At 40.8% G+C, this 14,632-nt stretch overlaps 1 protein-coding gene across 3 annotated transcripts in view; it reads left to right on the top strand.

Moving 5' to 3' along the window:
• ssh2b (slingshot protein phosphatase 2b) overlaps positions 1-14,632 on the top strand; it is a 35,763-nt gene that overhangs the window by 5,010 nt on the left and 16,121 nt on the right. For 2 of the 3 annotated variants that reach the window (XM_046867769.1, XM_046867771.1), the window contains exon 2: positions 560-603. In XM_046867769.1, the coding sequence (XP_046723725.1) occupies positions 560-603 (44 nt within the window). Of the gene's footprint in view, positions 1-559; positions 604-6,761; positions 6,961-14,632 lie in introns of those variants that run through there. The other variant, XM_046867770.1, reaches the window with a different exon arrangement.

The following is a 14,632-nucleotide window of genomic DNA, read 5'->3' as shown; positions in this document are numbered from 1 at the left end:
ATTTGTTTCTGGATGAATCGGAGTGCGTCTGAAAGGTTTTCCCCTCGGTTTAGCATATGAAGAGTACAGGAGGTCAGGCTCATGCTGGCTGGCTCGATGTGACGTCACCCTTTCAGGTGCAGACGCCCTGACCACCCCACATGACATAGAATGCAAATAGAGTTTTATGCAAAGCAGAGTCACTGCAAGCTTTGAAAGGCCTTTCATGGTTTGGAAACCAACCAGGAAGCCTGTCTCCTATTTTCAATATAATTCCAAAGCATATGAGGAGTAGTTGCCATTACGTCATGTCGAAGAGGAAGTAGTCAGGAATAATTAGCATTTTCATTAGTGTCCTTGGTATATAACATTTCAGAACTGTGATCTGCACATCGAACACATTTCCTGTCCTGTGTTTTGTTAAGCTTCATTTTTCCAGCTTGTAACATGCACCTTCTAAATCAATCCAGTGAACACGAGCGATTTCCAGCTTTCAGCATTTTGTAAAAGGTCCTGATTTCAATGTTATGACCCCAGGGTTTGGGTTTAATTGCTGTTTTTTTTTCTCTTGTACCAACAGGAGTCTGGCAGCGGGGAGGATGATCGCCGATCTCAGCCCCGAAGGTACAAAAGATTTCTCACCTTCTTTGCCAGGTTTTTTCCCCCCACTAATAATTGTATACAAACCTGCTGGGAACAGAAAGTTCTTTTTGTATGAGCTCCTGATGCACAGCATTACGTTGCATTTCAACTTCCTGTACTGCAGTTTAGGGTTTTTATGATCTTCTGCTTCTGAAGAGCATCAGATTAGTATCAGATACCTGGTTGGTTTTGACGTCGCCTCCCTGTGCATTATGCTCGATGTATTATGTTCGAGCATCTGTATTGTATTGTGTTGACATCACACTCCAGTGCTTCCCTTCTGTATCGCGTTATACCGAGCGAGCGAGTCTGACTAGTCTCGGCCTTTACTCGGGTTTCCATAGACCGCCGTTCATCAACAAATTCTTGCCCTCCGCCGTTTTCACACACGATCTACGGTTCAGTGTTTTACCATTCATTCATTGCGAATGAATTGCGTTTAGATGAGTGAAGTGTGTCTAAACGGGTGGAACAGAACCTTTTTTTAAAATATATAGCACAATTACGAGTGTGTATGTGAACAGTACTGGTGCTTACATAACAGGGGTTCTTTATAAATTGCCATAAAATACATTATTATTATATAATATTGCTCCTAGCAGATCTGGAGTTTTGAAGAAGGAGTAGCTAAGTGGTTAAGATCCTGGACTTGTGATTGAAAGGTCATTAGATCAAATCCCAGCCCCAACTTCAAGGCTCTTAAATGTTTTTAGAAGGCAAAAATTTCCTGGTATGAAATTATTACCAAAAAAGAAAAAAAAAGATTTTTACTTAATTCGTTCATTTAAGACATTCGACAGATGCCTTTATTCAGAATTATTCAGAATTATCTTATTTTTATACAACTGAGCATTTCAAGGGGTTAATTCATCCATTTTTCATCTTTAGCTTCATTCTGGTCAGGGTCATGATGCATCCTGGGAACATCAGGTACAAAACAGTAAAGTTCTATTGTAATTCTTTATCTGATCTCCTAACTCGGAATTTCCGACAACAAAAATCATAGCTAACATGCACAAAAAAAGGGAAGAAATTTTTCTTTTCCATATCCAGCCATGTTGGGAAGATGGGTTAGCCATGATACAGCACCCCTGGGCCACAGAGGGTTAAGGGCCTTGCTCAAGGGCCCAACTCTTTAATACTGGGGCTTAAACCCTGAAACTTCTGATCAGTAACCCGGATAACCCAAGCACTGAACCACCACTATGCTGCAAATGTTACAACACTGACTTTACAGTGTATAGTCTTGAGTTTTTTTTTTTTCCCCACTTCATAGCTCGAAAGTCCTGAGCATGAAAATCAGCATAGCTCCGTACTTTCCACTTAAAAGATATTTGATTACAGTGCTTTTCCTGACTTCAGTTCATTAACCTTAACATCAAATATTTGAATATTTTTTTCTGTTCTTTTCTCGTATATCTGAACAATTACCTTCGTTTCTGTACTCTTTCTTCAACACAAAATCCATCGACAGTTTTCCAAAGCCGTTTCTCAGACTCAAGATTCATTTTCGAGATGAAATTAAAGCATTTCCTGCGTCACTGTGTGTCTAAACATCATTTCTTCACTTGTTACATCATTTCGTAATGATATTTAAGCCTAACATTTTGATTGGACCGAAGCGGTCGACTTCTTCTCTTTCTGTGCACGTGCAATTGGAAACCCGCGTCACGCCCTTTTTTTTTCCGCAGGTTTTTTGCATGTGTGGCGTAAAGGTTTTCCCCTGAGTGGTCAATAGGTCAGGAGGAACAGTGTAGTGAGTGTTGCTTCTTTTCGCTAAACCACCCAGAAGACACAATCAGACATGTAAATGCATAACTTTACATAAGAAATGGTCTCACGTACGCACTGGCTGATTTTCACTTCTTCACGGTGTGTTTTGCTAATGTGGAGAGCCATCAGGGCCAGAAGTCTATCAGAATCACAGACTAATTTTTATAATTTTTTTTGTGCATGAACAAGTATGAAATCCCTCCCAATAGTCTATTCTCTTCATTTCATATTTTTTCTCCAGAGCGTGCTGCTGCAAGTAGTTCGTAATATTAGGTTGGAGTTTCTATCCAATCAGATTTCAGCGTGCTGCCGGGGTCAAAGTTATCGATGTGCCATAAAGCCAGCACTATGAGAACTGCAGGCTTTCTTTTTGAGAATAAACTCCACGTTGCCTGAAGCTGTTGCTTTAAACAATCATTCAGCGATTGGCCTCTCCAAGGCCTTCTAGAAGGCATCCAAATACATGGGCATTATCACGTCTTTTGATTGGCTGTTCAGAGATCGCGCTAGTCAGAGCGCACAAGCTCATATATATCCATGTGGATTGAATAGCTGTTTTTTTATTCCACAATGGCTGAGAGAGGAAAGAAATTGACTTGGTCACAGATACATTTACAAAGACATTTAAAAGACGGACTTTTCAAGAAAAGCTGGACATCGCCAGGAAAGGTCGACCAAAACAATTTCCAACAGTTGTTACGCTTTTTCATGAGCCGTTTTTTAGGAATATTTCTGTAGAATTTGCACCAAAACACACAATTTGCTGAATTTCAAACGCACTGAAAAAAATGCACAAAAAAACGAGTGGTCATTTTATAAAGTTATAATAAATGCTAGAGATGATGTATTCGGGAGGTGCAGCTGTGGCTACAGTGAAAGGAGACGTGTTGAATTGTGTTCATCAGGTTTCACGCTATAGTAATAACATTCACTCTGACTGTATGAGATTCTTGTCTCTGTTATGCTGCGTTTCTCTATAATATTGATGGTTTTTATAGCCGTGGCGTCATAATGATGGTATTAGGAGGTGGATTGATTGAGGTAGGACACCACTGAAGGACCAGGGGTGAAATGCTACCGTTTCTGATATACTGAGTCAAAAAGTTTAAGTATTTTACTTCACAAATCTTAATTTAGGCACTTTAGAGTGTCAGGGGTCCCTGGTGGTCTAGTGGTTAGGATGCGGTGCTCTCACTGCTGCGGCCCAGGTTCGAGCCCCGGTCAGGGAACCAACCCCAGCCACTCTTAGTGCCGGTCCCAAGCCCGGATAAATGGGGAGGGTTGCGTTAGGAAGGGCATCCAGCGTAAAAACATGTGCCAGTTCAAACATGTGGATAATCCGCTGTGGCGCCCCCTAATGGGAGAAGCCGAAAGAAAGTTTTTTAGGGTTGACAGACTGTCATTTCTAAAGTTAAGCAAAAAAATAAAAAATAAAAAAATAAATAAAACGGTCTGCAGGTATAGGAAAGAAAATCAAAGATTTTTGAAGTTGAAAAGAAGATGTTCAAAAAGCACATAATCTTATGGTCAGGTGTCCACAAAGTTTTTTTCCTTTTGTTTTGTATACTTTATTACTTATATTTGGATGCCTCTCAGTTCTCTGCATTTGATATACATCTGTAAAGGTGTTCTTTTGGGCAATGCAGGTAGCACTGGAGGTGACGACTTCACCGCATTCCTCACCTTCACATCCAGTTAGGCTTCTCTGACTTGACACTACATCGTTCATAGTTTCATAGTTCATAGTTTCACACACCGCATATGTTCTTGTTTCGAGTGTTTCTAGCAGAGGCGGAAAGAGTAATAAAATATTCCACTCAAGTAAACATCCTGTTACTTGACAATGAAATTTTTACTTAAGGTTTCGGGTCTAAAAATCTACTCGAGTAAAGTGGTTCATTTAAAAGGTACTTTAAAAATGTACTGAGTATTTTGTAACAGCTAGTTGTTTTAAATTGATGAAACACCTTTACAAATTAAAACCTTTCTATCTATCTATCTATCTATCTGTCTGTCTGTCTGTCTGTCTGTCTGTCTGTCTGTCTGTCTGTCTGTCTGTCTGTCTGTCTGTCTGTCACCAACACAATAGTCTAACCCAGACCTACCTATCTATCTATCTATCTATCTATCTATCTATCTATCTATCTATCTATCTATCTATCTATCTATCTATCTATCTATCTATCTATCTATCTATCTATCTATCTATCACCAACACAATAGTAGGCAGGTGGTCATATTGGTATCTCTGATAGCTGTATGATTGTGATATTGTGATGGTCAGGTGTCGGCAAACTTCTGGTAATATATTTTTGGTGTACATGAGCTTGAAAACAGAGGTTAGTGAACAATCCAGGAAATATTCTGAAAGAAGAGTCTCTACACTCATAGTACAGATAATGAGAGATCTATATATTGATGAGGAGTCCTGTGTGATAAGGTGCAGTTTTATCACGTGTGTGTTTATGGTCATGGTCACTGTGTGTGTGTGTGTGTGTGTGTGTGTGTGTGTGTGTGTGTGTGTGTGTGTGTTTGTGTGTGGACTAGAAGTTTTTCATTCTGGTTTGTGTCCGGACTGGTGAATTTTACTGCCCCTGACTCAGACGTGTAAGATGCAACTTTCAGAGGCCTCTGATTTTACCCTGGGTTTAGGATTTTTTCAATCCAGTCACTCCTGGAGTGTGTACAAGTGCAGTTATGATGGATGAGGGAGGAGATTTGGCTTGTCATGTCATCTTGTAAGGTTCATCTAGATGAAAGCCTGTGCATGCTAAGTGAAATTCCAGATCTCAGGACGGCCCCGCTCTGACCTCGCGAGGACAATGGAGCACAGGAAGGTCATAAGCGAGTCATAAACAGGTTTCTGTAACTACATCGTCAAGCTCGTGGATCGCAGCTTTCACGATCAGGGTTTGTGTTCCTGCGTCTGTCATCCCCCTTTGGATGTGGGAAGTCATTTCCTTTTGTGTTTCGCTGTGTATGAAAATACACTGATTGCTATAATATGCAAGTCAGTTCGCTACGATGATGGACAAAAGTATCGGGACCCCTGAATTTTCAGCCTTATTTGATTCTTTCCCCAAACTGTTACCACAAAGTTGAAGGAACACAATTGAAGATGAATTCTCAATTCACAAATGGGATTTCACCTCAGCTACATCAGCACCTGATTTTACTTTATAAAATCTCACGCAAATCTTCACAGGTAGACTCCAGGATTTAGTGGAACATCTTCCAAGAAGAGTGGAGGTTCCTATAACAGCAAACGGGGACTTAATGTTGAATGCGATGTTAAACTTTTTATTTAGATGTCCACAAACATTTGTCAATATAGTAGAGTCAAATTACAAATATTATAGAGGGCAAACAACATTGTACAAAGAGACCATAAAAAGGTATAGAGGTTAAACCGAAAGTATTTTTACTGATAATATTTATAACTATATTATTATTAGTATTAGTCATAGTAGTAGTATTCTTTTAACTGCTCCCATTAGGGGGCGCCACAACGGAGCGTTTGTCTCCATACCCCCATGTCCACTACATCAGCCTTTTCGAAACCAACTACCTGCATGTCTTCCCTCACCACATGCAAGAACCTTCTCCTTGTCCCTCCTTTTTTCCTCCTGCCTGGTGGCTCCATCCTCAGCATTCTCCTACCGATATACCCCATGTCCCTCCTCTGAACATGTCCAAACATCTCAATCTTACATTCCAGTGCTTATGTTAGTTCACAATCTTCAGTGTTCTGTATTGTTTGAAGATTTATAATCACACTCTTGGTGTCACCCAAATGAGGATGGTTTCCCTTTTGAGTCTGGTTCCTCTCAAGGTTTCTTCCTCATAACATCTAAGGGAGTTTTTCCTTGCAACAGTCACCATGGCTGCTCATCAGGGATAAACACACACCATTCACCTTAACTCTTAAAATTCTGTAAAGCTGCTTTGAGACAATGTCTGCTGTGAAAAACACTATAGAAATAAACTTTGACTTGACTTGAAACTTGTCTTGACAGTCGCTCCCACCTTGTCTCCTAAACGTCCTACCTACAAAACTTATTTCTAATCCTGTTCTTCCTCGTCACTCCCATCTTCAACTTCAGCTCCGCCTCCTTATTATTGTTATTATTTTTTATTTTTGATCATGTTCAAGCTATTGAAGTCACGTGTCGCTCGTTCCGCACACCTTCAACCCCACACGGTAACATTGTTATGACTGCGCAATACCTCGTGGTTGTTTAATCAGTCTCAGGAACCACCAGGTTTGTTGTCTGTTGTCAGAAGTAAAGCCCCGCCCTTTTCCTTCAGCACGTGTGCAGCTCGACCCTCCCTCCCTCCCTCCCTCTCACTCTCTCTCACTCTCTCCCGTCACCTTTCGCCCTGACAACACCAAAACCAAAACATGACACAGAAGCCTACGAGGAAGTTCAGCACCGTCTCACCAAGCAGTGCTGCGTTCACAGCGAATGTGTCAAGCGTTTCGGAGTGATGTAGGGCGGCTGATCGTCCGGAATAACCCGCCATGGTACGGAGCGACGTGTTCCCACAGAGCACCGTCAACTGTCTGTAAGTGTGCAGGGAAAGAAAGCTCAGCAATCAAACATTCCTCATGTCCTACACTCGGTTCTGTGAGATTTTTTTTTTCTATTTAAAGGTTTAATAGTTCATTGTACTGTTCAGAAAAGACTTCATTTCTGCATTTTATTGCATCCTTAAGACGTTTTTTAAATAAGGAATTAATGCAAGAATAAAAGGATGCATAGAATACACAGTAATTATGCAGGCATGATACAGGCATGATTCTTTAAAACAAACAAGCATTAAAGTTTTCTACTGTTTGATTCTTGAAAATAATACAGAGTTCTGTGTTCGATCTGGAGAGTAGGCTACTGTCAGTGCACAGTCACAAAGGTTCTCCCAGTTCTTTAGAGTTTTCTCCAGGGAGTTCTTCAGTTTCAGAACTTTATGCAAGTAGAGGGATTGGCTATACACTTTTCAGTAGGTGGCGACGGGATCGAGTCATGACCGGATCGTGAAAGATAAAAAATGATGAGCTCTAGAAACATTTCTTTGCTTCTGAATAATTTCCTTTTAACTACAGTGTGGTTCAGTAAGTTGTCAGGCTGATTGGTGCGGTTAACACGGATTATAAAAATTGTCTGTGCTTCCTGATACTCAGTCCCCATTTGCTGTTACAAAACCCTCCCCTCTTGTGAAAAGATGTTCTCGATTTGGAAAATTTGTGGAGATGGAGATTCATTCAGCCACAATGGTGTTAGTCAGGTACTGATGTAGGTGAGGAGGCCTGGGGTGCAGTCAGCATTCAAATTCAACCCAAAGGTGTTTATTAGGATTGTAGAGCTCTATAGCAGGAGATCTTCCACTCCAACCCACGGAAAGCAGATCATCAGGTTAGAGTCTGGTAGTTCAAGTGAAAAGTTTATTTATAGCTACCACGTCCGAAGACAACCCTCACAATTTGTGAGTACTTTGGAGTAACAGTTTGGAGAGGAACCACATATCAAGCCAGGTGTCCCAATACTTTTGGAAGTACAGTGTATGCGTTGTGATTGTGTGAAGAGTTGAAGATTTTTAAAGCCCTCTTTTAAGCCTTCTAATTTACAGTGAAAGGTTTGTTGGTTTATCCAAAATATGGTCAAAATAGTTGTTCATGCATGGAAGGGTAATGTTTTATGTCATGTAGATCCTGAAGGACAGGTTTCACGGCCTGGAGAAAATCAAAATCGCTCCACGTCTCGAGACCTGAAAGTGTTGCTAGCAATTAGCAACGAATACCCTCATGACCTCGTATCATGCATGTATACGTACACAGAGTAAATGGAGGGGAAAAGTGGTTTTCTCACGGGACGGTACTGTCTCACGAGGACGTAACCGAAGGTACGTTTGCGAAACGGACAAAACAAGGCGGCTGTTGCTATAATTGGGCTTCCCTTTGAACCAGGTGAGTCATTCACCTGCCTGATGAGCACTTATTAAACATTCAGCAGTGTCATGAGGAAGTAAAATGGTGTGTGTTGGGAAGTTGGTATTTATGACTGCTGGGAAACTCAAGTTCCTCGCTTTTATCGCGGCGGTCTTTCGTGGGTCGATGGGGAGGCCTCTAATGTGACGGGTTTAGTTTTAAATGTGGGGTTTACTTTAGTATTTTGTCCTCCCCTTCTTCTCTTCCCCCTTCTGAGGAACTTATTTTGACATAACAAAGCAGTTTTCCTTGCAGCAACAAGTCTTTGGTGCCTTATAGTCCTAGTTTTATAGAGATATAAAAACATGTCCACCCCAAACACACACACACACACACACACACACCTACACACACAAACATACACACGGAGATCAAAGTCCGATGTTGTTGATGTGACTGTGAACCGTGCCTTTCCTGCAAACCAGGGTGTGTCGTGTACAAAGGTGTGAAATCCACTACCGCTTATGATTCTGCAGGTCATGTGGTGATAGTGTGTGGCGAAAACATCAGAGTTTTGTTTGACACCTCATTTCAGCCTCTCCACCCTTTTCCTGAACGCACTGCGACCCACCCCGCCTCTTTTATTCACATCGCGAGTTCTAATTACAGCAAGCTTTCTCACGGTAGAGACTCAAAACCCGTTAAGGGTCACAATATGACGATCGTTTCAGTAAAAGAAATAAAGCTACAGTTAATAGATGTTTGATCATATTTCGGATTGGTGTTGTCTACATTTTTTTTATTCACTTATATTTAGTTAGGATTTCTGTGCCTTTACAGGATTACATTCTTGATTCTGTCCATGTCCTGCCCATCTGAGGAGGTTGAAGATGGTACAGTGTAGTGTTGAGAGCGCTTTGTTGCCTGATTTGGTAACTTTTTCACACACCTATTAAAAAAAAATTAAGGAACACAAAGACACATCTTAGCACTTTTTTTTCAGCGGACAAAAGCATCTGTCCTGCACTTCATCCTGTTCTCCAGCTCATGTCACAGCTACTGGTTATATTCTTTCTAACAAACTTGCGTAAAACCTGTCCGAGTTGTCCGATTTGCACTTCTTAACAGCCAATCACTGATCACCACTGTGTCCACCGATCAAGGAAATGATTTCTCAGGGTCCCAATGATCCAACCACTGTTTCCCAGGTTTTCAGTATCCAGTCATTGATCACCACTGTTTCCCAGGGTCTAAACATCCCAATAACCAATCATTGATCACCACTGTTTCCCAGGGTCTCAGTATCCAGTTATTGATCACCACTGTTTCCCAGGGTCTCAGTATCTAGTCACTGATCACCACTGTTTCCCAGGGTCCAAACATACCAAAAACCAATCACTGATCACCACTGTTTCCGAGGGTTACAATGACCAGTCACTGATCATCATGATGTCCTGAGGTCTCAGTGACCAAACAGTGTTTACCAGGGACTCAGTGTTCAGTTACTGATCACCACTGTTTCCTAGGGTCCTAATGACCAGCATTTGATTACCATTCTTTTCCAGGGTCCAGTGCTCGAATTGAGGGAGTTGCTGGGGCGATCCGGAACTTCCCATAAGGCATTAAGGACCCCCATGACAAGAAAAAATAGATTTAAGGGGGGTCCCCAAGATTATTTTTGTTAGAAAAATATATGAATTATACAACAACTGGGGACCCACCATAAGACTTCAGTCAGTTCGAGCACTGCCAGGGTCTCAATGACCAATTACTGATTACTATGTCCTCCCAGTGGTCTAGGGTGCCACTGACCAATCACAGGTTACTATTGGTAACATCCATTAACTCAAGAAGGTTTCCTAAAGACCAGTCACTGATCACTGCTTGTTCTTCCAACACACTTATTTATTTTTTTCTTTAAACTCATTGTAAGTAAAATTATATATTCTTTTTCCTCTCTATTATTAAAAAAAATTGTATATTCGTCTTTCTTTATATAACATTTCAGTCTGCAAACACTTCTGATAACTGAAGGAATCTGCTCCTCTATCTGGTGCCTTCTAGAGACATTCTGAGCACGAACTTGTCCACTTCCTGTCTCCAATGTGGTGGTGTTTTATCATACACTCTACGCTGTGTTTGCCACATGGCACACTTGGTGTGTTTGTCACTTTATCTGCTCTCTGCACATGACCAGGAACGACTTTCCGTCACTACCAACTGGTTATTTGAAGAGTCACAACAGTATTTTGCAGTTTGTGTTACAACTCATACACTTGCACTATAAGGGCAAAGGTATTGGGACAAGAGTATTGGGTATTGGGACTTTTCCAGCCATGGGTGGTTCTTCCTCAAATTGTTAGCACAAAGTTGGAGGCCTACAATTGTATAGGATGTATTTTGATGTGGTGGCATTATACTTTCCCTTCCCTTGAACATTAAACCTGTTCCAGAATAACAATGATCCTGTGAAAGATTTGTATGAATTGGTGTGGACGATCTCCTGCTATAGAGCTCTACAACACTATTTACACACTTTCGGGATGAATGGGAACTTTGACTGCACCCCAGGCCTCCTCACCTCACCTACATCAGTACCTGAATTTACTAATGTAATTGTCTCCACAAGCACACTCCAAAATCTAGTGAAACATCTTAAAAAATGGAGGTTCTTATAAGAGCAAATGGGAATTAAATGTCAAATGGGATGTTCAGAAAGCACATACCAATCTTATACTAAGGTGTCCACAAACTTTTGTCAATGAAGTGTAGAGAATTAAGTATAACATTTTGGGCCATGTGTTTTCAGTACATTTGGATGCTGCAGGTAAACAAAGCAGCACAAAGCTGACGCTGCATTTTTCTTAAAGGCGAATCAAATTGCGCTGATTTGACTCGCATGGGCGAAACACACATTAGGGCCAGTGACGGTTGTATGGTTCAAGAAAACAAATGTATTATCCGCAGCTCATGGAAAGGAGAAGCATCAGAAGTGAGGTTTCTTACATACTCGAGAAGACTGATTAGAACATCTACTACATGTTTATTCTATCTAGTATTTCTACCTCAGGTTTATTGGCCAAGTGTGTTGACAAACACTGTATTTGACAAACATATACTTTTAGCTAAGTAAGTGTACAGATACTTTTAAAACCTTTTTTGGAGGTTTTTATGATCGTAAAACTTGTGATTTCTTCACTCAGGAAACAGCAGCTAATCTTGGTGGTTGACCAGTGCTGCTTAGCTTTGACATGATTTCAGCAGTGGTGGACGAAGTACACAAACCATATCTTTTTCTTCTTCTTCTTTCGGCTACTCCCATTAGGGGTTGCCACACCAGATGCTTCTGTCAAACCAACTGTCTTTCTTCACCACATCCATGAACCTCCTTCTTGGTCTTCCTCTTTTCCTCCTTCCTGGTGGCTCCATCCTCAGCATTCTCCTACCTATATACCCAATGTCCCTCCTCTGCACATGTCCAAACCATTTTAATCAAGGTCTGCAAATCTTAAAGACATTTTTAAAGATCGGTACCAGCACACTCCTTCTCCATTCCTCTGGCATCCTCTCACCTTCCAATATCTTGTTAAACAATCTTTTTAAAAACTCCACTGCCATCTCTCCTGAATTTCAGTTTATTGAAATCATTTATTGTGTTATTTACAGTATGATATGAAGAATCTTGTATTCAGAAAATTGCTAACTAGCTGTTGACCAGTTTGGCTTTTTCAGCCCATTGCCAATATTTCCAACGGAGAGCGTGTAGATATTATGCCGATATTAAGTTTTGTTTCCACATAAATACATTTACGGTATTTGGCAGACACCATTATCCAGAGAAACAACTGAGCAGTTAGGGGCCTTGTTCAAGGGCCCAGCAGTGGTAACTTGGTGGTGCTGGGATTTTAACTTGCTACCTTCTGATCCAGAGGCCAATGCCTTACCCACTGAGCCACCACTACCATTGCTGGACAGCAGTATAATTCTATTCACAAGGTATAAAATTAGCATTTTTTGCTGCATGAATTTGCGGAGGAAATCGATTAGCTAAAGATATTACGATCACCAAAACAGACAAATGAGGGACCTCGGGCATTTAATTTTTATTTGTAAAGTGCTTTTTAAAAAAAATAGACATTGTCTCAAAGCAGCTTTACAGAAATAAGACGTTATAAAGTAGATAAGTTTAGTGCCTATAAGTTTATTCCTTCTAATTGTAAGTTTACCCGAATTTGGCAAAGAAAATCTCCCTGAGACGGCATGAAGATAAAACCCTGAGAGAAACCAGACTCAAAAGGAAACCCATCCTCGTCCTCACCAAACATCCATTCGTTACAGTTCCATCATTGTTTAGCACTCTTGTTAACAATGCTGAATTGTGTGTGTGTGTGTGTGTGTGTGTGTGTGTGTGTGTGTGTGTTGTGTTTATGGGGTTCCCTAACTTTTGATTCAAGCACTGTGGTATCAAGAACCGTGACCGTGCACCTAGTATTTGTAGTAAAATCTTTATTTTGTTATACAGACAGCTTTGTGTCAGTGGGAACACAGTAATCCGGATCGTTCTGTGAACTCTGAGGAAAACGAATAAATTCTGATACACATGACTTCAGTTAAACTCACTGAAGCCTTTATTGCAGAAATCCTTTATCACAAATAGTTCTTTAAAATGGCGCCTGCTTATACAGGCAATGCATAAACCACACACTCGTACACACTCACACACACAGACACGCACACACACACACACACACACACACACACACACACACACACACACACACACACAGCCTTGTACGCTTTTGTATGCATGGTTAACCCGTTTCTGTTCACTTCCCCTTGTTTGTTCTGCTGTTAGTTTGTTAGCAGTGGCTATCAGATGAGAAGACTCGCTGTACGCTCGCTGTCTGATCACAGCTGTTGCAGTGTTGAAGAAGCCGAGCTGCAATGGAACACTTTGTTCTCATGTAATTCCCTTCACAGAGTGTTTAGCATCTGAGGCAATGTGTCCCCCCCCCCAAAAAAAAACCCTCCCAGAGCTCTGATTTCTGTCTCAGGAGCGCAGTCAGGGCAGCAACAGGGGCAGAAAGTACATGAGATCCAAATACACAAGTCAAGTGCTGTTTTATCATCAAGGGAAGTGTTTTTTAAGAAATGATTGTTTCTTTGTTTGAAATCTGTCAGAAAAATCTAAGGCATTTGATATATGTGTGATATAGATTAGATTTTTATTAGATTAGATCCAACATTATTGTCATTGTGCAGAGTACAGGAATAAAATGCAGTTAGAATGTAACTAGAAGTGCAAATACATACATTTTACATATATATATATATATATTTATTTATAACTTTAAAAAAATATATATATTCTTATATATATACACACACACACACACACACACACACAGATCAGGCATAACATTATGAGTGGTGAAGTGAAGAACACTGATTCTCTCTTCATCGTGGCACCTGTTAGTGGGTGGAGATATTTATTAGGCAGCAAGTGAACATTTTGTCCTCAAAGTTGACGTGTCAGAAGCAGGAAAAATGGGCGAACGTCAGGATATGAGCGAGTTTGACAAATTGCGATGGCTGAGGTAAAACGGCAGTTACATGCACTAAATGGGTTTAGATTTCACAGATATTCTTGTGTGCAATTTCAGCAATAAATATTTCTAAAAAGGAAACAAACGACTTGTTTATTTTAAGAGACCCGTCTTGTTTTTTTCTTGTATATTTAGTATTGCTCTTTAATAAAGAAACAGTACCGACTACTCGATTAATCGACGGAATACTCGTTAGCTGCAGCCCTGATCGTTAGCTGCAGCCCTACAGAGGTGTTCTGGGGTGCAGTCAGCGTTCACATTAATTCATGTTATATTGGGTTGAGATCAGAGCTCTGTAGAAGGAGGTCTTCCACTTCGACTCATATTAAGAATAACTTTACAGAGCTGGCTTCAGGGTTACTGTCATGCTGGAACAGGTTTGGGTCTCCTAGTTCACGTGAAGGGAACATTTCCTATCCAATTGTGCGCCTCCAAGTTTGTGATAACACTTTGGAGACGATGCACATATGACTGGACAAGTCGGGTGTCCCAATACTTTAGTCCATATAGTGTATGAATCGGTGGTTTGATGTAATAATAACTTGATCTGATCCTCGGCTTGTGGCCTGTGTGTAGTACTTTATTAGCCACTCTAAGGTTCTCCTGAGTGTGTGTGTTTGTGATAATGGACTAGCATCCTCATCAAGGGTGTATTCTAACTTGCATACAATGTTCCCAATCCTAGGCCTGTTTCGGATAAAAGATGAAC

The sequence above is a fragment of the Silurus meridionalis genome, chromosome 15 (assembly GCF_014805685.1).
Source record: "Silurus meridionalis isolate SWU-2019-XX chromosome 15, ASM1480568v1, whole genome shotgun sequence".
In the NCBI taxonomy this organism is placed as follows: domain Eukaryota; kingdom Metazoa; phylum Chordata; class Actinopteri; order Siluriformes; family Siluridae; genus Silurus; species Silurus meridionalis.
The sequence above is the reverse complement of the archived record's forward strand: the minus strand, read 5'-3'. Positions and strand labels throughout refer to the sequence as shown.